Source organism: Drosophila subobscura, chromosome O, assembly GCF_008121235.1.
Source record: "Drosophila subobscura isolate 14011-0131.10 chromosome O, UCBerk_Dsub_1.0, whole genome shotgun sequence".
Taxonomy (NCBI): Eukaryota; Metazoa; Arthropoda; class Insecta; order Diptera; family Drosophilidae; genus Drosophila; species Drosophila subobscura.
In genome coordinates, this window is record NC_048533.1 from 27,417,699 (window position 1) to 27,441,766 (window position 24,068).

A 24,068-nucleotide genomic window follows, 5' to 3' on the forward strand; every position below is an offset into this window, starting at 1 on the left:
TCTTTCTCTTTTTTTATTTCATTTTTTGTTTGTGTGTGGAATGCCTTGGGCAAACACAACCCTTTTGCATGAAGTGCCATGGGTATACCATCAGAAAGGATTAGTTATTGAGTTATTTTCACAACTAAAGTAACGACAGGAACGTCGAGGAGAACCACCAACTGACGCGCGGCGGCGGTTCACTGAACAGCAGGAAAGGAAGGAACGTACCAACGAACGGCGAACGGAGGAACGTCTTGTGACTGACATTTGTGCGTCAAATTAAGTGAACTCTTTTTTCTTCCAGTAGGAGGATCGGATCTTCTGGTCAAGGCAGCAGCTCTGGCTTCCTGCCTGCCTGCCTGCCTGACAGAGCCTCGATCCGGGGCCTCGCTCTCTGAGTGACTGTGACTGTTGTTGTCTTCGGCCTGTCCCCTGCATTGCGTAAACTATAATTAATAACAAAACATGTTATGGTTATGGCTGCTGCTGCTGCTGCTGTTGCTGTAGCCTCTGAAAATTGTTTCTTGTGTGCCCCGAGAGCCCAAGGCATGAGGCATGAGGCCACAGAAAGCGGTTCTTGGTTCTTGGCTCATGGGTGCTTGGATTCTCGTTTCGTTCGATCTGCCGGTCCATTTTTCGGGCTGTTCAACATATGTTATGCATTTTTTAGTTGTCTTCGCGGCATTCCAAAAATTATGTAGCATTTAATTAGCGCATAATTGCAGCAGCCCACAGACAGAGACGCAGCACACACCAGACCCCCAGACCCCCAGACCTCTCCATCAATTTCAATCTTTGGCGTGTTGGGAACCATCTTCATCTTCATCATCATCATTGTAATCCGCTCTGGAGGATTGGAAACACATTGTTCAGCGGCGGCAGAAACTTACAACAAAGCTTCAAATGCTCTTGGGTTAAACTATAAAGAAAATAGAATATTCCGCGAAAATTCTAGCTCATGTGCTACCCTTTGCTCTGGCAATTCCTTTTTACAAATCCGTTTGCTACTTAGAAGGCGACTTCCCATAGGAACCCAATGGATTCACCTCAGACCCTACTCATTCCTGTCGTATGTCTGCAGTTCATCTCTCTCTCTCCCTCTCATTCTTTCTCTTTCTGTGTCTTTCTCTGTGCATGTGGCTGTGTCATTGTCTAAGGATGCAATTGCCGAAGAGGACGAGGACGTGGCACAAGTTCAAAAGCAGTCAACAGTTCCGACGTCGTCATCGCAGACTCTTTCCCTACCCACCTACTTCTACCTCTACATCTTCCCGTTCCTATGGCACATTCACATCATCATCGTCCTTATCCTTAGCCCTATCCCTATCCCTGGCGTACTGTCGTCCTGCCGTGGCAGTAGTTCCTTGTGGCCTGGCAAATACTCAACAAACCATGAAAGTAAATAAATGTTTTGCAACGTTGCAGAAATAAAATGCAATTTAAGTCGCACAAAAATGGCCAACAACAGCAGAAACAGGAGGAGGAGCTCGGCATGGCTAGAAGGACACGGAGGAGAGAGAAAGAGGCTGGGAAGAGTATCTGGAACGTTGCAGTTTGTTTGGAGGAGCAGCCAGGACCTGGCAGCGGCCTCCTGTTTTCCTAGTCCTAGTCCTGGGCTGCAATTCATTCTCTTTTATTTTTGATTCGTTTAATTTTGTTTTGTGTTTTTTTTTCGCTGCTGCTGCTTCCCCTGACACCCCCTCAGGCTGCTGTTAAAGTAACCGGCAAAAGCGTTCCGGGGGCTTCGAACTTTGCATTTTTGCAGTTTTTTTTCTCTTTTTTTTTGTTTTTGTTTCGGTTTTGTTTTGATTCGTTTTGCACAAAGAAAAGTGAAATGTTTTTGGTGCGGCAGTGGGGTTTGGGGTTTTGGTTTTTTAGAAATGTTGTCGGGGGTGTGGGAGGGAGGAATGCAATTGCATTTCCACAGACACGAAAAAAGGAAAGAGAAAAAACGAGTGGAAAAACGATTTAAAATAATTACATGCAGGAGAATTCTTTCGTGCCGTGCAGGGAATGCAACAAACGTTGGGTATGAATCAGTCATGAAAATCATTTACAATAATTTAGAATTCTTAGAGAGCTTTAGGAAGGAGAGAAAGAGAGAGAGATACCAAGAGAGACAACCACATGGAAAGAGGCAGTAAGAGACTTGGACTAGGAAGCCCAGCCTGAAGATTTGACAGCGACAGATCTTTATCAGTGTCCGAACAGATCTTAATAGCAGGTTTATCTGCTCCTCGGAAACTCCCTTAAGTATATTCAAGTAAATTCTGTCCCTCTTAACATTTCCCTCTTCAATCAGCCATATCCATTACACCCATATCCGTTCGCTGTGTGTTTGAGTGAATGATTTAAGTGAATCGGTGAGCCTATTGTATTATTTACCCACTCCCTCCCCCCATACACACACAGCATGCTATCCGTCCTCTTTCCCCCCAACGAAGAACTGCAATGAAACAAAATAAAAACAGAAACGGGAAGCAAAATCAAAAACAAACAAGAAACAAAAACAAAAATAAAACACAAAAAGTGCAGCAGCAAATGGCAGACGAAACGGAACAATAATTAAAGCAATGCCAAAAACAACAACTCCAAGAAGAAGAAGCTGAGAGCATAAGAGCGGTGGTAGAGAGAGAGTGAATGCAAAGTACAAGCACAACAGGAAGAGAGAAACAACCGTAAAAATGCAGCATGCAAAAGCTCTGTCGCTGCATCTTTCCACTGCTTTATGGCCTGATGCTCTGCTTCTCCTCAGCTTCTGGTTCTTCCTTTTGCTGCTGCTTCTGTTGCTCCTCTCTTTGAATGAGGGTCTCTGCGGGTCGTCCTCACTCTCTTTCCAGATAGCTAGATAGGGATGCAATAAACAGTTGTGGAGCTGAGGAGGGATGCAAGCAGCCGTCCAAGGTCTACTCTCATCGTTGTTGTTGTTTTGGTTGTCATTGATGCCTCCCCTCCTTGCGCTCTTTTCACCGTTGATTTGTTGTTTTTTGCTGATGAGCCAAGGCATACAGGGGCCAAGGGCCAGAGGGGGGCCACAAGGGAACACGGCAAAAATCAGTGCAAAAGGCGACGGACGATGTCATCGTTGGGTGTCGTTTGCAGACAACTTGAAAAACAGCGACTCTCCTGTCTCACTGGCCCCTTCTCCCTCTATCTATGTATCTCTCCCTCTATACACAGTGCCCCTTCTATTGACAGTTGAGCTGCTGGGGAACACACACGCAGCAGAGACAGCGAGACAGGGAGAGAGAGAGAGAGAGAGAAAGTTCCCAGACAAGCAGGTGGCAAAGGCTTGAGGGCAGCATCAGTTCAGTAATTGCTGCTTTGGTCATGCAAATGTTGTTGTTGTTCCCTGATGTTGTTGTTGCGTGTCTAGGCCTCAAATTATGTTGTTCTTCTCTTGAATTGGTTTGGCCTTTCAGCCTCTACTGCCCACTCTTCTAATCCCTATACACTCTTTGTGTTAGAGGATTTCAATTAGCAAAAAGATCGTACAGAGAGAGAGGCTCAAATAACTGCGTTAATCTCGAATTCTCTCTTCTACATTTCAGAACAGTTAAACTATCCCAAAGCTCTCGCCTTTTCTCTCTCTCTTTGTGTTCCCCTCTTCTAAGCTTCTCTCGGTAAACATTTACAGTGCCTTCCCCTCGAGGCAATTATTGCTTTAAACAAATTTATTTATAACACAAATTAAATAACTCTCGAGTTCCAGGGGTTCCAGGGGTCTACTAAATTTTCTGGGCGAATGCAATTTGCAGATTTACTAACCCTCCAGCAGCCAGCAGCAGGAGCACCAGCCGTCGGTTGGGGGAAGTTGCAGTTGGAGAAAATTGCAATTGCAATTACAGCGAGAATGGAAGGGAAAGAGGCGCACAGTGAAAGAGGTAGAGAGAAAGAGAGAGAGAGAGAGAGAGACAGCTAAACAACACAGCGGCGGCGGCGGCGACGACAGTTTGACTTGCAATTTTTTAGCTGCAGAACCGAAACGTGGCATCATCATCATCATCATTTCAATCATCATTATCAAGAGAGTATCATCATCGAAAAAACCGCGCGCGCCTGGACCATATCCATTACAGCAAGAGGAGCAAAAGGAGGAGAGAAGTGGAGCAGTGGGAGCAGCTCCAGCAGCAACAGCAGCAGCAGTCGCGGTGGAAAAGGAACATGAAGTGGGGGGGGGCCCTGTGCCCTGCGGCTCTGGACTCGCACTGAGCCCTGGCCAAGTTTTGCGAGAAAATCGATTTCTGTGGCCTGGGCCTAGGCCTTTAGGAGGAGCACAAGGAGCACGAGGAGTGAGGATTCTGTGAGCAGGAGGAGATTTCAGGTCCGCAGGTCCGCAGTTCCGAGTCCCATTCTGCCGTCTGTCCCCCGGCCCGTCCCGTTTGTTCGGTGAAGTTCTGTTTGTTTGTTTGTTTGTCGCTTTTAATGCTCGTGCACTGGGCACTGGGCACTGAGCGGTGGACGCTGGACGTGCTGCAACGCCGACGACTCTTGACTGATTTTTATGCTTTTGGCCCAATTGCCCCGCAGTAGCCACGGACCAGAAGTTGGGGCGGGGGCATAGCTAGTGGGAGCACAGGAAGAGAGCCGCCACCTCCAATGGGCATCCATCGACCGGTTTGCCGGCGCTGATCTCTCTCTCTCTCTCTCTCTTTCTCTCTCCTGCTGTTGCTTCTCTCTATCCCTCCCCATTAACAGACCTTTGTTTGCGTTGCAGTTGCAATATAAGGTCATTCCTCTGCTCTTGTTCTGGCCTCCCCCCCTACAGAACCCCTCTTGTTGCACGCTTTTCGTTTCGTTTGAAGGCAGCGCCCAGAGTGCCGAAGCACGCGGCCTTTTGTTAGTTTTTCCCGTCTCAATTTTGTTCATTATTATTATTAAATATTATTATGGGTGAGCTTTTCTTTGATTCTTTTTTACGGGAGAGCTGCCCCATAGAAACCGTGATTTAAATTACTCTATTCACGGGGTCCTGGTGCCTGCCTGCAAAACTTTTGCTTTCTTTCGCTCTAAGTTTTCATCTTTAAGAGTCACAAACCGTTAAAGCTATAAGCAGGCAAAACTTTAAGAGCGTGAGAGGAGGAGGACGTGGGGCTAAACCGGAGGAGAAGCATCTGTAGTGGCTCTCCACTTGCTTATCGCATAATTGGTGGCAATGTTGCCTGCCACTTTTTGCTGCGGCTTCTGTTCGGGTCTCTCGCTTGGGCCCTGGGCCTCTGCTCCGTCGTCGCATTCCGCGAATGCCGGCAAAACACTTGTCCGCGACTTAAATGGCGCGCAGCTGTGCGGCATTAGCTGGGGCAGTGAGTTGTAGAGCGAGGGGTAGAGGGGGGGCGCTGGACACACCTCTTAAGGAGGTGTTGCACAGCAAAACGAATGAAGGACAGGCGAGAGGGGTGACTGGTGGAGACATTTGATGTGATTATTGAGTTATGCCCACGGGGGCAGGTGCCGCACATATTTCTCTTAATTTTTCGCAACGATAAAGTTATTTTCAGAAATGCTCAGGAATTAAGCAAAAAAGATAAGAAGCAGCATTAAGCAATGAGAAGATGATAAGGAAGGAGTGGGGACAGAGAGATCAACAGCAGGAGAAGCGAGCAGCGAAGCAGAAGGTATAAGGAAGATCGAACGACAGCAATGCCAAAATAATTAACATTTGTCAGCAAATCCCAAGGGAGAATCCTCCGGTCCGTGGAAACAAAGGCAACAAAAAAACCACAAAATATGCCTGAAACGGCAGCTCGAGGATGAAAATACTCTTTTAAATGGAATTTAAAATGTGCGACCGAAGGTTCCAACGGCATCTGAATAAGAGTCAAAAACCAGACAGACAGAAATGAAAATGAACCTGACTCTGTAAACTTTTCTGCTGATTTGAATCGGCATTCTCTACTTAGTACTGTTGGAAAAAATAATTTTTGTTGCGTTTCAAACATCTGCACGAAAGCATAGCATCCTCTGCAAAGGGTATGAAAACGTAAAAAAGGCAGCAGAGTGTTGGTGGCGGGGGAGGGGTGCAGCACAGATTGCCAGAACAAGAACACACACACATACACACGTAACAGACAGAGACGAAGCACTCCAGCTGTGATGCTGTCGCTGTTTCTGCCTTTCCCTGCACCCCTGGCCAGCCCTGCCCTGCTACGAGCGGCAATCAATAAAACGGATTAGGAATATCCTTTAAATGCGGCGCTTGGTGGAGGCTGCAGCACACACGTAGCACGAATAGTAAGGCAAAGAGGAAAACGAAGAAACAGAGGCAGAGGAGAGATCTTAAACGTAGAAAAGCAATAAAAGTAGCGGCACTTACATTTTCGATTTTCGTTCCTTACAAAATTGCGCGGGAGAGAGCGGGGCAGCACACAAAATCACACACCGACACAGCAGGCACGCACACACACATGAAGATTAACCGTTTGCCTGAGCCATGCGGCGACACACACACACGTTGTTTTTGCTGTTGTTGTTTTAAGCGTGGGTGGGAGAATTAAGAAAACTCTGCTTGTTCTCCTTTTGGTTGTTGTTTTTTTCGTTTTTGTCACTTGCACTGGGCTGGGTTCTGCGTGACCTTAGCGCCAACGACCTCTGGGGGGGAACATGGGACATGCAAACAACAATGCAACAAAATCTTCCAGCTTCCAGCTGCTCCTCCCTTTTGTTGTTGCCCCTTCTACCTTTTCATAATTGCAGCCGGCAGCGTTCGTTTTTGTTATTATCTATTATGATAATGGCCACCCACGTTGCAGCGCGATATTTACAGGAAAATCAACAAATTCTTATCACAATTTCTAAAACGGTTTCTTTTCCTGCATACAGTATTATTTCGTTTTAATTGTCCATTTACCGGCTTTTGCTGCGTTCTCGCGAAATAACCGTTAGAACGAGGCAAAAAAATTGTAATTTTACTTTAAACCGAATACTGTTACTTGTGGAGAATTAAATAAAAAGCTTGCAATAATACATTCTGCAAATTATTCGATTCAAACGGTACACAAATACGCGCCGTACGTGCTTGGGTTAAATTTTATCAACGCGGATTCTGCTCCGCACGCACGAAAATTGAAAGATTGACTGAATGATGGAATGGAGGAATGAATGATAAAAATAAAAATAAAAGGCGCCCATTGTGAACGCGCAATTTCGTCTATTGTGAATGGGAAATTTCGGATTATTGTGAATGGGCAATTTGTCGGGGAAATACTCTCCTGTGTCTGAACGGTCAGGGAAATTCTCTCCTGTGTCTAAATGGTCAGGGAAATGTTCGCCTCACGCTCGAATGTGGTGCGCAACCATGAGCGTTTGTGCGCTCTCGAGAGAAAAGTCCCAAAATGTTAAAGAACTGTTGGGCCTCTGTTATGTAAATATCCGTTAACATTTAAAAGTAATGCAGAAAGGGGACAATTTTCTGTAAAATTTAGTTAAAAATATTTATTTACATATTCGTTCTGGTTGTGTTTTTGTTGCGGTTTCAAAAACCAATTCAAAAAGTGATTTTACAATTTTTTTGTGCGTTTTAGTGCCAAGACTTTGGTCCCCCGCTGACCCCATGGGCCACCCTCGGGTTGGATCTCTTTTGAAAAAAAACAGCCAAAAATTGTTGGTTTGGAAGTGACAAGATCGATCGGATCGAATCGGCTTAGACGGCCGTTATCAGGTGGGCGTCGTCCTCGTTGAGGTGTGGATCCTTGCCATTGATTTCGATTGTGTGATTCGACTCCGTGTCGCTGGGCTCCTGCTCGTGCTCCTCCTCCTCTTCGTCATCCTCCTGGCTGCCACTCTCCTGCTCGGGGGATTCCCGCTCCTCGTTCTCCTCATAGATGACGTCACAGCTGGTGGGCAATGTTTTGGGCGGGGGCTTCTTGATGGACTTTCCACCGGCCTTGCCATTCTGCTGCATCTCCGACATTTGGTTCTGCATGTCCCGCAAACGATCCGTGAGGACATACAGATCCCGCTCCTGGCTCTCACAGCGCGTGCGCAGCTCGGAAATTTCACGCAGATCCTCGGCACGGGGATCCCGACGCTCATAGCGCATGCGCATCTCTTCGAATCTGCAGGAGGGATAGAGATAGAATGTGAGATAGTGCAGAGAGACCGTTGTAAAGGAGTGGGAGAGGGGAGCCACAACACGGCTAAGCGGAAAGATAGAGAGAGATAGAGATAGAGGGGTACTTACAGATTCGTCAGACAACGGCACTTGCGGTGCAGCTGCTCGATCTCGTTGGCATTGCTGATGTCACGCTTATCCAGCGCCGCCTTCTCGGCATCGTATGCCGCCTTCAGGTCCTTGAGATTGCGCTGGTGCCGAAGCTCTAAATCGCTGCAGGATTCCAAGTGGATTCGAAGCGGTTTCGGGTTGCATTCGAAGTGGTTTCGAAATGTTAGAGGGTGTGCAGCGGGTATATTGGGAGACACACACACACAAAACACACAGAAAGTTACATATAGCGAGGAGAAAGAGAAATTAAAAAGAGATTCAGAGATACGTAATCGATGTATTGTAGGGTACAGGGTATTCCATACACCATAACGAAACTTAATTTCTAATTGTTAATTTCGGAGTGAACTTTTGTTTTAGTGGCGCTTGAGCAGGTGACGATATTTGATATAGAGCACAGCCAGAATATTGAACACCAAGCATGCGAGGGCGATCAGTGGCGACATTGTCAGATATAGCACATAGAGTGTGGGCGTATACGGACACGCCCCCCTGGCCAGCACCCACAAGGCGGCGCTTCGTCCGCCACCGCCACCATCGAAATCATCTAAGCCCTGCTGCAGCATGCTGCACGAATCCGAGCAAAGTAAATAAAAAAAGAAACAAAAAACATGAATGTCGAGATGTAAATGAAAGTGGCTGGGCTGGAGGGATGTGAAAAATGATGAGACAGTGAGAGGCAAAAAAAAGGCATTCAATTCAAGCCAAAGGTCAGGCAGGAAGTAGCATCAGAGGGGGTGTTGCATGCCACACACTCACTTGAAACGCTCATCGGCAGCGGCGATTTTGGCGCGATGTCGGTCCACAAGATCCTGCAGTGCCTCGTCCCTTTCCGCTTGAAGTTTGGCCTTCTGTGAGTCTGTTATAGGATGGTCGATTAGTCGATCATTGAATACCCTTTATCCTGTTTGTACTCACCCAACTCCTTGCGATGGGACTCCACCATGTCCTGTGTGGACAGCTGCAGCTCCTTGGCAAACTCGTCCTTGACCTGGCCCAGGCGCTCGCGGAACTTCTCCTCCATTTCGGTTTTCTCCTCCTCGAACTCCTTCTTGAGTCGCTCCTCGAGCTCCACGCGACGATCCTCCTCACGGCACATGGCATTCTGGTACTCGCGATCGGCTCGGTCCAAATGCATGCGAGTCTGCAGCAGGGCATTGTCGGAACGTTCGCGTAGAGTGAGGAAATCCTGTTTCTTCAGCTCCAGATTCTCATGCAGCTCATCGATCTATAAGATAATTATCTTTAGCGAAAAGTTCAGAGAAGATGAAGGTTTGATCTCACCTCAGCTCGCAGTTCTTCCTCATTGGCCGTGTATCGATTGGTCAGCGCTCGCAGCTCCTCGATATGCTCATTCTGTAGCTTATCCAAAGCATCTCGCCGCTCGTCCACATAAACGGACTCCAATTCATTTGTCAGTCTTGTCATCTCTGTGCTGTAGGGCCCCAAAAAGAGAGAGTTTAAGCCTCAGGCCAGCCATGGCTTAAATTAGTTTTAAAGTCTTACTAAAGTTTGTTTTCCCAGAAGGCGGCAGCTTCATTGCGAACCTCATCGATTTTGTAGATCATTTGACGCTCCTTGTCATAGATGGCACTGCAAAATGGGAAAGATATCAATGGATTCTTCATAGATTTCCCCATTTTACTCACTTATCACACTGATATTTGATCTTGTGCACAGCCTCGATCTGCGCCTCGAGACTCTCGTTGGCAGTGGCCAGATCGCTCTTGAGATTCTCGATGCGATCCATAAGCGTTTGAATGGTTTGCTCCTGTTCGCCCACAACGCCACGCAGGGAGTTCACCTGCGCCTGGCACACGCGCAAATGTTCGGCCTCCTTGCGTCGGGATTGCAGCTCCAGCTCCAGTTCTTCGGCCTTGGCCGAGGCCTGTTTCCGTTCGTAATTGGATTTGTCCATTTTGTCCTTGCACTGACGCTGCATTTGCCGCAGCTGCCATTCACAGTCCGTCATCAGGGTTTCCTCGCGCTCTAAAAGAATACAAAGAGAATGAGATTCAGTCCGTGAATGAAATAAAAATCTCTGTCTGAGACCCACCGCGATTGTGTGTCCTGAGCATTTCGAATTCCTTCTGCCACTTGTCCTCGCATATTTTACGCTCTGCCTCCGAGTTGTCCAGCGCATTCTTGAGGATGCGTATCTGCTCATCCAACTCTCCGCGGATGCTCTCCACCTGCTGGCGCCACTCCTCAGCCTCGGCCTGTGCACCCGCCAGCTGTGTTTGCAAACTGCTGGCCAGTCCCTGCGTCTGTTTGTACTTCTCGGTTAGATCGTTGTACTGAGCTTCGAGTTCGTCTAAAAAAGTATAAATATGTCACAATCAAATGTCTATTTGTGTGCACTTTTTTGCTTACCATATTTGAGCCGATATTCATCTTGATCTTCGCTGTATTTGTGCCTCAGGTGAACCTTTTCATCCTCCAGAAATTTCAGCTTCTTGCGCACATATTCATCATCCGTATGAGCCGCACTCAGCTCGCCCTGGAGTCCTTTGAAGAGTCACAGAACTCGTTAAATATTTCCCATGAATAGTTTCGCTTGTAACGAACTTACTTTCCACATTCCATTGCTTGAGTGAAAGTTCCTGCTCCAGTTTCTGTATCTTGAGATGCATTTCCCCCACTTTGGCCTCCAGTTGATGGACATTTTTGTGTGCCTCGTCCAGCTGGCTGTTGAAGCGTGCCTTCTGCTGTTTCAGCTCTTTTCTGCAAGATCAGTGTAGGAACTTGGATGAGTAATAGTGGGCGGATGGCAGTAATAGATCAGCTGTCAGGCAGATTATGTCTGTGAATAATCCCCCAGCACACAAACAAAATGAATCACAAACGTGATGATCTCTAACACAGACACAGCACAAAATAATAGAATATTTATACATATTTAAATGTTGCAAAATATAAATAATAATAATAGAATTAATAATTCTAATGGAGACACGACACGTTTTGCACCTATAGCTAGACATTTGCTTGACGCAATTGGCGTATGGAAATGTCGGTCGTTAAATCCGAAATGAGGTGTAAAAAATACTGGGGGAATGTCTTCCTCAACCATAATTTGTTGCTATACAATATATACCCGATAGACGGGTACACGTAGAGCAGGCTGAAAGATACAGCTATAGATTTTTATATAATATGTAGTTTGTTGTGGCTTTGTGTGCCTTGCTTTGCTTTGTTTTGTTTTGGCTTTCAACGCAGAATGAAATACGTTTTAATTGAATTTATCTTTGTCGATTCCTGTGGCTGCGAAAATGCGCAAAGTTTTATTTTTAACTCTCACGATGTGTTTTTTTTCTCAGTTTTTTCTTGTACACTCTGCCAACTCTCTCTCTCTGTCTCTTACTATTTGTGCAGTACGTTTCGTGACAGTAGAAATGTTAACAAATTTAGGAAATTCCTTGATGAAAGGATGTTTTTTTGTGGAAGTTGAATTGCTGTTCAAATTTCTCATAAGCGAAAGGTTACCATTCACCAGGAGTGGTTCTGGCGTCACAAGAAAACGTGCAAGTCCTTTTCCACTTATTTGCAATTTCGAGTGTTGTTGCTCTTGATTCTTATGGTCTCGAAACGCACTGTATGCCATAGAAGAAGTATATTTTAAATGTACAAAACATCTAGTATAGACAATGGGCAGTGAATTTATCAAAATTTTGTGACACGCGCTCTTGTCTGGTCTCTAGAGAAAGACATGGAATGAGCGAGAGAGAGCGAGCAAAAGAGAGAGAGAGAGAGAGAGAGAGAGAGAGAGTAGCAACTATAGACAGAGTAAGACAGATGCATCGCGTGCACTTAGATTGAAAGTTATTTCAATTATTTTTGGCAAGAGCATCGCTGCATCTGCATCTGCCTCTAGTTCTGGTTCTGGCTCCCGCCTCTTGCCTCTGTGAACTTTCCTCAACAAATAGTTGGGTGTTTGGATGCTTTTGTGCTCATCAAATTGAATTGAATAAACAAGCCCGAGGGGGGAGTGCTTGATGATGAGCAGCAGGAAAGTATAGCCATAACTTAGTTGGTGGAAATTACGCATACGCCGCATGTTCCGCCATTGCCTTTATAAACAATCTTTCAATGCTAACAGATATATGCACACACACACTTATATACTGGCATTCTGGCATCAGCAAAGTGCCCAGCCAGAGGTTCTCACGGAACCGGCAGCATCAATTATCCAACAAAATCAAGAACAACCTAAATAAAATTCCACAAGTGCAGGTCCGCCGGTCCCACGCCACCCCCCCCGGGCGCCACGCACAAGATTTGCTCTAAATTATGAACGTTTCAAAATGTACATCGTGCACACAGGTTTTTTCGGTTGTTTTTTTTTTGCAACAAGCCGAAAATAAGCGGGTGAAAAATTAGAAAACTAGAGCAGGCAGATCGTGTTCTGTGCACATGAGGAAAATATGAGTGAAGAGCAAAGAAAAACGAAGATTTAGATACGCTTTGGTTAAGTCAAATATTTGATAGGGTACCTGATAGATTTTCTGGGTTTGTGTACCAATCTCTGAAAGATATCTGACCCATGAATTTATTAACCTATTCTAGCATTTCCTATTCATAATGCATCATTCATTCCCTACTCGCAAAAGGGTAAACAAAAAGCGTGGGAAATGGCCAACACGTTGCCAAAAAAAAAGACACAGAGCAAATGACGAAGAGAATTTATTTTTGACCAAAAAATCAAAATATGAAAATATTGAAACTGAACAATTTATACATGAATATAAATTGTGCAAACAATTTGCGGCATTCCGCTGTGAGACACTTGCCGCTCGGCTGTCACAATCTGTCATATTCGTATGCCCTGAGAAGGCCAAACAATGGCATCGGACAGTGCCACAATCGTTTGATTGCTTTCACATTGCGTATACGTAACAAAGAACAAGTGGGTTTTCCTAAGAAATTTCTATGTGTCGGCATTATCCATCAAGTATTTCTTTTTGTACAAATTGAAAACTTCCATCACTTCAAAGCGCTTGTATTTCCATCATCTCTCACTTAACTCTTTTGCTCAAAAGAGCATTTTGAAGGGCAGATGCCAGCCAAAATGATTCCGAAAAATATATAATATTTTGTATATGTTTTGTTCTATTTAAAAATGGAAATGGCGCTCTGGCTGGAAAATTGAGCAAAATCGAAATTAGAGAAAACAATGAAACAAAATAAGAGATGGATTTTGAGAGACAATTAAAAGAGAAGAAGACAAAGAGAACGATAAAGAAAATCTAAGAAATTCCGTGAGAGAGAAAAATGAAATACCAAAATTTAGAAATGCTCCATAAAGATTGTACGTTTCATTCACAGATGCCAAAATGTACGTATGTACATCTAGTATATGCATAATTATATCAGAAATAAATTGTATAGAATATTGCAAATGTTTTTGTGCAAGCAGTGCCGGAAAATTTCGGAAATTCAGGGCGCCAATTATCACACACCAACGAATGCCGAATGCTGGCACGAAGATTTAGTTTATATCATTAAATCACAATGTAAATAGTCCCCTTTTACCCCCAAAATTATGTCTATGTCTCTCAAAGAGGAGATCAATTTGAGGCGACAAAAATTACACTTGAAAGCGCTCCATGACATGATGAAGATCAAGATAAATGGGCTACAACATGTAAATGTTTTTGGGGGAAATTGTTGGCATCGCTTTGATTAAGTACGTCGCAGTTGCTGCCACACAGCTGCTGCACGAAGAGCATCCATCAGGCACGAGGATGCTCTTCTGATGATATATGCAGAGGGAACTGGCATTCAGATCTCCCAGTCAAGATCATTTTTCTGTGCTTACCTGAGCTCGTGTGTCTCATAGGAGTGCTCCTGCCGTGCCGGCTTATTCAGGACACTGCCATCCTCGGTGATCTCCAGGCTCTCGCCCAGACAGCTATCATCGCGGCTGCGCTGCTTGTTGGGACTGTTGCTGCGACTGCGTCCTTCGATATGGATGGGAATAAAGTGCACGTTGCCTAGACTATTGCCCCCCGCTCCATTGGCAATATTGATATTGATCTGTGCCTCTGTGCTGAGGTTGCTGTTGCTGCTGCCATTTGTGGTCGAGGCTGTGGCTGTTGTGGTGCTGGCGGTCGTTGACTCAACCACCACATCCGGCAGGCTAATGCTCTCGATGCATACCAGCCGCTCGCTGAGATCGCGCTCGTCGTCGAGTTCGTCGCACTGCAGCAGCGTCTCCTCGCAGTCCGTGGAGTAGCCGTCGCGGGTGAAGGGCGAGCGACCGTCGCGACGCTGCTGCAGCAGCGATTGGGTCGCCGATGTCGCCGATGAGCTGCGTGGCGGCGGTTGAGGTGCCTGCTGCTGTGGCACCTTCTGCTGTTGCTCCTCGTCGTGCACCCCAATGCCGGAATCCGCATAGCTGCTGCTCAGATTGGAGTCACTTTTCAGTGCGCTGCGTTCGCTGCTGGCCGACTGCCTGGAGTTGCCGCTGGGCGTGGCCGGATTGTGGTGCTGATACTCCAGATCCACAGCCTCATCCACTTCATCTTCATCTTCCTCCTGCTCCTCGTCATCTTCTTCCTCAGCTTCCTCCTGAACATTCTCCAGCTTGACATGACTGAGGCGTGTCCATGGCCGGCCATTGGCATTCTGATAGATGGTTGAGGGTATATCTGTGGCAAAGACCTCATCCTCGAGCGTCTCAATGTTGGCTTCGTTAAGTTCTTCGATGTTTAATCCGTTATCGAAATCATGATAGACTTCCGGTTCCGGCTTGTGCCATTCCTGCGGTTCCTTCTGACGCTCCAGGTGCTCCTTTTGCTCCTCCTGCTCTTCATTGCTGCTAAAGCTCTCAAAGCTGCAGTCCTCGACCGTTATTTGTGGCACTCCGGCATCCTGTGACTTGTGATGGCGCGGCGGTGCCTGTGGCGGACTCACGACCGACTCACGGAACTCACGCGGCGTGCTGGCTCGCGAGCTGTGCGCCGATGCCGTTGCCGTTGCCGTTGCTGTTTCGTTGGGCTTGGCACTGGTTTGGCCCATGATTATGTCACTTGCTTGTTGTTGCTGTTGTTGTTGCTCTCCTTGTTGCAATGTTGCATTGCCTGGCTGCTGCTGCTGCTGTTGTTCGCGTTGTTCTGCTGCTTCCGCGTGCCGGGCCACCGTTCGCCGCCACTCGACGACGTTTGCCGCTTGAATGAAGTCTCTGCTGGGGCTGGCATCTCGCGGCTCGGCACTGCATGATCGCGCCATTGCTCGGCCATGATTCTCTACACTCTCCGATGGCCGATGGCGCTCTCGTCTCTCTGGGCGTTGATGTGGCGCTGCTCCAGCTGAATTACTGCGACGCTCTCGCTTGAGTTCGCTCTCTGGCTGTGGCTGCTCCTCGGCTCTCTGGCCGTGCTTCTCTGGTCTATTATTAGACATAGTCATTTGATAACTATTTGTGGATGCTGCGGCGGTGGCAGTGGCGGGGTCGGAGTTCGTTTCAAGGTGTGTGAGGCGGCGTGCCAGTGCTGCCTGATCGATTACGTGGTTGCTACTGTTATCGTTATCGTTACTTTTGTTGCTCTTCTTCTCTTCTGCAGTGTGGCACTTGCCACTGATCTGTTGCACTTGCTGTTGTTGCTGCTGCTTCTTCTGCTGCTGCTGCTGCTGCTGCTGGCGCTGATGATTACGTCCACGCGCCATGAAAATTTCACTGAGAAAATCGCGACTCTTTTGCAGAGTTTTTCGTTTCTTTGTCACACTCAATGGGGTTGATGTTGTCTCACAGTCAAGGTCCTGGACTGTGCCGTTAGTTGTGTTACTGTTGCTGCCACTTAGGGCCAGTGGCAGGGCAGCAAAGCTTTTCAGGGATAGGCGCGACGATGATTTTCGTGGTGTTGCTTCTTCGTTCGTTGCGGCACGCTCTCGACGGGCGACTACTGTGACTGTGTCGCTTGGCCGGCCATCGATCAGTGGCCCAATATTGGGGCTATGGCAATTGCCAATTAGCTGATTGGCCACCTTTTCAATGTGTTGGCTGGCGCTCTCCTTACCGTTACCGTTAGCATTCGCATTCGCATTCGTATTCGCGTTCGCGCTGGCTGTTTCGTTTGGACTGTCCGCCGCAACATTTGGATCATCATCAAGAGCAGCAGCAGCAGCAGCTAGAACGGCAGACGACACAGCCCCTGCCACCACCCTCTGCCCTGTGTTATTTATATACCGTTTGTTAGAGCGGAGCGGAGAGAGTGCCGCCGCTGTTTGTTCGGAGTGGCGGCCATTAGCAGCTGTTTTTGCTAATTTTACACATGGCGGCGACGAACGTCTTTTTTGCTCTTCGTCGCTGTCATCGGCGAAGTCCTCCAGCTCCTCGATCACCGCCCGTCTGTGTGCTGGCAGCTGTGCTCTTTCGCTGTGCTCTTCTTTCGCCTGCCTTTCGCTCTCTCTTTGCCGAAGAGAGCCGCTCGGGCAAGGGCTGCTCTCTTTATTACTTTTATCCTCTTCGTCGCTTGTGCTCTTGTGCAGCTTTCTCTGACGCGAGCGTCGCAGCAGATTGAACATTGTCGATTGTTGTTTTTGTTTTTGTTTATTTATTCTCTCTTGTTGTTCTTCCTTCTTCCTATTCTGCACTCTCCACTGCTGATTCTTCCCTTTCTGCAGCGGCAGCTGTTGTTTCTTTCATTAATTAGTTTAATTTTCGTTTAGATTGTTTATCCCATTAATTATATTTGTGTTTAGTTTGTAGTTCTTGGCGTTTCGTTTTTCGTTCACATACAAATCGTTATTTCGTGTCAAATAAGTATTGTTATTGTTGTTTAAATGCCTTCAACCTGTTGGTGAGAAATTTACATGCATTAGTTTTACCGTTCCTTCACTTGGTACATACTCGGAATCTCTTTAATTGACAGTAATTACAGTTATACACACGCTCAGCGCACGCGGACATATTCGGCGGATTGGGGCTGCTTCGACTTTGCTGGCGGCTGAATGGCAACTGTGAGCCAGTCCAATGTCGATGCTCCACTCCATGCACACACATGAGCGCTGATGACGATGATGATAATGATGAAGACAATGATGATGACAAGTGCTGGACAAATATGAGCACACAACATGCAAGTGTGCGAGTGTGTGGTGTAAATGCAAGTGCCTGTGTGTGTGTGTGTGTGTGTGTGTGTGTGTCAGTACACTTGACAAAAAAGACACATGGCATAATTCATTAATATGCCCTTGCAGAGGGTATGAATAATTCAAGCAGAAGCATGTAATACATAGAAGAAAAGATTTCCGACCGGATAAAGTCTGGCAATGATCAATACAACGATCAAGAATTACTCTTAACAATCTTTCGCAAAAGGGATTAATATGAGTAAAATCTTAGCTTTAACATTAATCCAACTCGTTTCGACGTTCCAAAAGTTGTTGTTTACAAATTCCCTTTCAATGGTTATTGACATTGGCAATTGATCAATATCAGATGACTATAACCCATTACTTCCATTGAGAGTATCTAAATCTTCGATCTCCAAGCCTCGTCTTTAATTAATGTTTTAAGTATCATAAACACACTCATGCCCGCACTCATGCCTAGAAATTTACATGTCTTATGGTAAGCCGTATAATTGCCTTATGAATATTAATTGATGAGTAGAGAAAGCCGCTGCTGTTGTTGCTGCCACTAGTACAACCAATGTCCGTCTATGCGTCATTATGTGTCATACCATGGGCAGCAACAATGCTATTCAACTCGGAACAATTGTGTGTTTGGGGCCTGTCGATTGACAGCTGAATGTTCTCCAATCGAAAGTGAGTATTATGCATCGGTTTAATTGCTAAATGTTGGCAAAGTGAGTTATTCAACTGATTCGTAATTTGCTTAGGCATAAAGCATTCCTAAAGAGCAAAAGTTTATATTAAAGCTTCTTAAATCAACAATTTTAAAGCAAATGTGCCAAAAAGTTGCTTTTAACAAACTCCTAAAAGTATGCCAAATAAAATAAGAAAACTCTAATAAAGAAAATGTTTCCATTCATTATTTTTTACAGTGTATATCGGAGTCAGATCGGCTTTGAGTCAGCGCCATTCCTCAGTCATTAGACTTTCCATTCACAGCAAAGTTCAAATTGCAGGGAACGTGCCAAAAATAAACTAATCACGGTCCCTCGAGCGCAACATCATAATCCGAGTGCAAGGCAGTGCAGTTCGGGCCTCCAAATCATTCCCCCTCGTCCCGCCAAGCACTCTTTCCATGGTTCTATTTCAAGTTCAGGATGTGCTGCTCCGTCTCTCTTTCTCGCACGGTGTGTGGTTCTGCACATAAACGAGCCAATTATAGGCAGCAATAAAATAAATAAGAAAACAAGAATCGCCGATTCTCCAAATGAATATGGCTAAAAATATATGTTTCTAAAAACGCAGCTCTTCGTAGGGCCCTCGGATCATTGACGTCACCTTAAATGAGGCAAAAGCAGGCGCCGGAATACAGTTAGATACATATGTACATACAGATGTACATACATCTATAGGAAGATTTATGAATAGATGGAAGATAGGTAGATGCTGCCTAGACCTATACCTCTTTAAAGATATATCGATTGATAGGTTTATCATTATTTCAATAGAAAGAACATAAACTAGATTAATAGCTAAATATAATATGAGGACTCAAGGGTAGGAATGGAAAGGAAAATATAGTGAATGATTTATCTGCTCCTTTTTTTACCAACATCAATTGATGAAACGATGGGATTTATTGAGAAATAAAGGCAAAAATTCAAATACAAATAAAGCAAACTGCCATTTAAATGAATACAAAATATAGCTTCAAGTACACAGGCATTAAAATGAATAAATTGTATTTATATTTCTTATAGTCTTAAATACACACAAGTACAGTCAAAAACAGATACATTGTTTGATATACAATCTGATCGACAGATAAATGAATGTGTATTCAATTCATTTGCATTAAACAGATCCACCAATAGCCAGAAATAAAAACAATGCAATCTCTCCAAATAGTTAAACAATCCGTGGCTAATCCGTGGAACAGCTCGTGATTTTATGGATTCACGCAAATTTAGCGTCGCATTTTGCACACATTTTGCCTTCCAATGAATTGAATTTATTTTAAAAACAGATAAAAACCCATACGGACGCCGTCAAAAGATCAACAAAAAGAATATATAGAACAGGGAGGAGTAAATGATGGGCCTGTATTGGTGGGGGGGTGTCTGCTACGTTCTGGCCAAGTGCATGACGTTCTTGGCACGAAATTTGAAAACGGAAATGATGCAGTCGAATGAAATGGAAAATGGAATCGACATCTCGCTAACGAAGATCAAGATCAATTTGTGAATGACTTCAAATAATTGGAAAAGGAAATTTCAGTTAATTCTTTGCTAGGGAGAAAACCACTGACCCACTTCCCAAATGTGGTTCAAGTTTACAGATTTTAAGCAACCTTCAACCACATGGCAGCGACATTATATCATTTGGTTATTTACATTTTATATCATGCCAATTCTTGCACAAGTCCGTCCAGATATCCTCCAAAACTCTATATATTTTCCATGTGAAACAAAACAGAAACGAAAACGAGGGTAAAACAAATTTGAATGATAAATGAAATCATAAATTTTGCACTTGGGCCAATGCCATCGGGCCCGAACGCCGAGACCTATAGGCTCAAAAAAACACATTCAATAAAAGCCATTTAAAAAATTCTTTTAAAAAATGTGTTTATAATTTGCCTTTGTTTTTGTTTTTTTTTCGTATTCTTTTTGGCGAGTGGCAACGTATTGGGGGTGGCAAAAAATTAATAGAAATTAAAATAATACGCCAGAAATGCCACAAACAAAATATGCCACGAATATTTGGCATGCTTTATCGTCGTTTGTGTTTTTTTTTGTAACATATGTTTGCAATTGAGCGGATATATGTGGCCAGAATTTATGTGTGGTATAGATAAAAGAGTGTACAGTGCGTGACAGAGCTGTAAGGCAGTTGAATATATGCCAAAATATGCTCCTGCAGCCATTATTTTTCGAGAATTCTGCTTCCTTATGGATTATAGTTATAAAACGCACTGTATACACATGTCCCATTGTATATCTAGCTACAAAAACACTTGATACTTGACGCGTGGAGGCTGAAAACTACTTGAAAATATAAGAGGAAGATTCTTGGGTACCATCTCTGGCCCCTGGCTGTGTCCCATTGTGGCCGAAACAGTTGGACACTTTCCCTTTTCATTTGCTCTGTTCAGCTTTTCCGCTTTTCCGCTTGTGCTCTGTTCGTTTTTTCCGTTTGTTTGTTTGTCTACACCCACACCAGGTCGACCTGGCACTGGGCCAACTGACATTGACTGATGCCAGCACAGAACCATAGCAGACCTGTGCGGGGCAGAGAGCACACGAAGAGACTCAACTGGTCTTTGTTTGAATCCATAATATGCTCTCCGACCCTGGCTATAGCTTCTTGAACTGCCCATCCACCGACGATTAGGATTTTCCATTTTTGGTTGGATCCGCTGGCATTTCCCATATCGAAGGTGATAAAAATGTTGGACTATACATACAACAGATTTGTAAGACACATAGAGGGGCGGTTATAAATTTGGAAATTAGTGGAACTATTAAAGCATGCGACAGGCGTCGGTGAGTGTGGAAAAAATATTGCGACATGCCCCGTGTGAGGTGTTGAGCGAATTAATTGAGCGTGTGCAGACGCGAGTCATAATGCTTATAAGAGGTGGAATATAGTGCAGGAAAAGCCTCTTAAATACATTTTGAGGATCGCACAAGACTAACTATTTACGTTATAAATATAATAAAATATTTAACGACAAAAAAACTTGAGTCTGTTTATCTTTTTGTGGAAAAATTGTTAAATTTCATTGAACAAAACTTCACTGATGCTTGTCAATTATATATACACATATAAAGATTGTAAATATTTTCTCCTGACTGACAACAAGCTACGGAAAATGCTGCACTTACACTGATCATGTGAGAATATATCTTTTTAGGGGATTATTTACACGTAACACAAACACTTTAGAACACACTTTCAACTATTTATATTTGAATTTGACAAAACGTAATAATTAATAATTGTTTTCGTAAATTTCTCATTTCCGCTTCGCCCACGCCTCAGAGGGTGCGGCTGGCTGTGGGCAGGGGGTAAGGGGGTAACACTTGTTAGTCGCTGACAGGCGACGCCACATGCTTAGACACCCGGCGCATCGCATGCGATGGGGAAATTCACTTTTCACTTTTCACTTTTCATTAAAGCGCGCAACGCTGCTCGTTCCAAACGGCCCAACAAACGGTTCACGACTGCGACGGCAGAATGCCGCTGCTGATCGTCTCTGGGTTGCTGCTGTCTGAGAAAATTTGTCGCTCTGCTGCTGGTGCTGCTGCTGTTGCTGCTTTCCACTCGATGTCGATCAGCGACCAAATGGAAACGCTTTGCCGAATGAAATCTCAATTGTTGCACAAATAAATACAGCAAGTGACCCATAAATGTGGCACCGATCAGCAGCAGAAGAACTGTAGCAACAAAAGAACATAAATTCTGCTAGGGAAACAGGGAAGCGATGAAGCTTAGAAGATTATACAAATAATAATCAAGAGGCAAATCGATTGATTTCACAAGCATCCGAGTACATTTAGGAAATACCTCCTATAACTCACCACCTTAAAATGTAGTTTTGCCCTTTCTTTAATTAAATTTTGTGGATTAACATAAGTGCATTAATGTCCATCATATCACACCGCTAAAAGACAGCTGTCATCTGATTAAATCCAAACGGGACACGTTAGAACCTTTTCCCTTTTTCCAGCAGCAATTAGAGAACCATTTTCTGATACCAAATTCAGTATTGTTTTTAATCCAAACGCTGCTGGTACCGAACTGCACTAAACTGCAATGTTAGGCAAAGTAAAAATAGTTCTAATACTGCTTTTGAGCCAGGCATTGACTCAGGAAAGAGAGCAGCATCCACATCTGAGATTACTTAACAAAATTATCCAAAGTACCCATAAGGAACTTACCATTCGGACTGCATTAATGCTGCAACACCATCAAGACAAGAACTGCCCTGTCCAAGATTGGAATCCCGACGATATTCCCATTCTACGTACCAACGAGCTTAACAATATGGAAATAAGGAAGAACTTTAACCGTAGGGCATTGGCTGTGGTCTGCCTACAGGACACATCGCACATGATTCTGCTCCTGAATGCTCTGGCTAAATACCTCGACCATATGCGGCATTCGAAAATTATTCTGTGGATGCAGGGAAAACCAACCGAAGACTTCCTCAACCAGATCTCCAGCCAAGTCGAGGAACATAAATTTATTCAAATGTTAGTTTTCGGCCATGATCAAAGTGAAGAAGTTTCCATCCATCGTCTGTGTCCATTTCCCAGTCCTCACTTTGAGCGGATTGAGAGTACTTCGAGCTTTGGGGAAATAATGTTCAATAACAAGAGACTCAACTTCCAAGGAAAAAAGGCATTTGTGTTGCCCAATTGGCCTCTACGCCTTACTTATAGGAATGGCAGCTTGCCCATTACCGGGATCGATGACAAGCAGATAGTTGAGTTTGCAGGGACATACAATTTGACTCTGGTGGTGGCTGAGAAAAAGGATTCTGACGGCACTGATCCGTACTTCGATATTCAGCTGAATCCGCGCCTCCTTTCAATGAACGAAATTGCCGAACAAATTGAAAGTGCGAATACTTTCAGAGCAACCTCTTTGATCGTTGTGGTGCCCTGCAGCAGATCCAAAAGCATTACCAATGTTTTCCATAAGCTGGACCTGCAGACCTGGTTCTCCTACATCCTATCCGTCTATGTCACATTCGTGGTGGTGGAGTCACTTATTATAGTTATCTCCTTTCGCATCTCCGGTCACTCCTATCGCCTAACCAGCCTGAATCCTTGCATGAATACTCGCGCTTTTCGGGCCATTCTAGGTCTGCCATTTCCCGTTGGTCCCAGGGCGAGCGTTTCGCTCCATCAGCTCTTCCTGGCCATGAGCATATTCGGGATGATCTTTAGCAGCTTCTTCAACTGCAAGTTGAGTTCCTTGCTGACGAAGCATCCCCTGGAACCGCAAGTGGAGAACTTTGAGCAACTTCAGGAGAGTGGCCTGACCGTGATTGCAGATACAGAGCACCGATCCTTTATCGAGAATGATGGGAATGGAGAGTTCTACAGGCCACATTTGCCAAATCTGAAGTATATGGACACTGTAAAACGGGGTCAATTGATCATCTCGGGGAACGATAGTCTCGCCTTTGCAGTTATGGAGGCATACTGGATTATATTGGATAACTTTCAGCAGGCAATTGGACGGAAAACTTTATGCTCGTCAAAGAACTTGACAATACTTCAGAATTTGCCGCGGGTGTACATCATGAAGAAAGAATCCATATATAGGTGGCCACTGAACAGCTTCTTCAGCACATTCGCCGAGTCAGGAATCCCCGCCCATTGGCTACGAATTTCATCAAATACCATCCGTTCATATCTCAATGTCACCATTGAACCGATTCTAAAGCCAGCATTTGAGCCCTTGTCCATCAAGCACTTAAAATGGCTGGGATGGGTCCTTGGCTGTGGCTACGCACTGGCCACTGTGGTCTTTCTGGTGGAAATTTATGTGGGAAATGCAAAGAGAAAGGTTGAGAAAAAAACTCCTGCTGCTCCATGTGAACAGGAGTTGGCTGCTGTCTAATTGTCAGCTGAAAATTATAAAATGTATCATTACAAAAAATATATAACTAATTTTGCTCCTTTTACATCCACCCTTTAAGCACTCCTAATAAAGTTTTCTAAGTGTCTGCAAATATCTTCGATTTGCTCTTTTGTTTTAATTGGAATGGGTG

At 44.8% G+C, this 24,068-nt stretch overlaps 3 protein-coding genes across 15 annotated transcripts in view; 1 reads left to right on the forward strand and 2 right to left on the reverse strand.

The window, feature by feature from the left end:
* LOC117897367 (sterile alpha motif domain-containing protein 5) overlaps window positions 1-7,055 on the reverse strand; it is a 162,960-nt gene extending 155,905 nt beyond the window's left edge. For 3 of the 8 annotated variants that reach the window (XM_034806159.1, XM_034806160.1, XM_034806161.1), the window contains exon 1: window positions 6,296-7,054. The gene's annotated coding sequence lies outside the window, so the exon portion shown is untranslated. Of the gene's footprint in view, window positions 1-6,295 lie in introns of all 8 variants that reach the window. The other 5 variants (XM_034806164.1, XM_034806165.1, XM_034806163.1 and 2 more) reach the window with 4 other exon arrangements.
* On the reverse strand, window positions 1-21,498 carry LOC117897364 (AF4/FMR2 family member lilli). Of its 6 annotated transcripts, none has more exons than XM_034806153.1 (12): window positions 14,022-16,831; window positions 10,776-10,927; window positions 10,577-10,711; window positions 10,260-10,517; window positions 9,853-10,192; window positions 9,710-9,796; window positions 9,488-9,638; window positions 9,122-9,431; window positions 8,963-9,062; window positions 8,570-8,770; window positions 8,162-8,305; window positions 7,425-8,036 (listed from the first exon to the last, which is right to left on the reverse strand). In XM_034806153.1, exons 1-12 carry the CDS (start codon window positions 16,727-16,729, stop codon window positions 7,622-7,624), a joined length of 5,001 nt encoding a protein of 1,666 aa, XP_034662044.1. In that variant the 5' UTR covers window positions 16,730-16,831; the 3' UTR covers window positions 7,425-7,621. The 6 variants fall into 6 exon arrangements, with proteins under 6 accessions (XP_034662042.1, XP_034662044.1, XP_034662039.1 ...); XM_034806149.1 differs by lacking the exon at window positions 8,570-8,770 and having other exon boundaries at window positions 7,427-8,036; window positions 14,022-15,259; window positions 15,797-16,819; XM_034806150.1 differs by lacking the exon at window positions 8,570-8,770 and adding an exon at window positions 20,510-20,515 and having other exon boundaries at window positions 7,429-8,036; window positions 14,022-15,929.
* Window positions 21,499-22,240: 742 nt separating this feature from the next.
* Window positions 22,241-23,917, forward strand: LOC117896022. The gene has a single exon (XM_034804029.1). It carries the CDS (start codon window positions 22,241-22,243, stop codon window positions 23,915-23,917), a length of 1,677 nt encoding a protein of 558 aa, XP_034659920.1.
* Window positions 23,918-24,068: the final 151 nt, after the last annotated feature.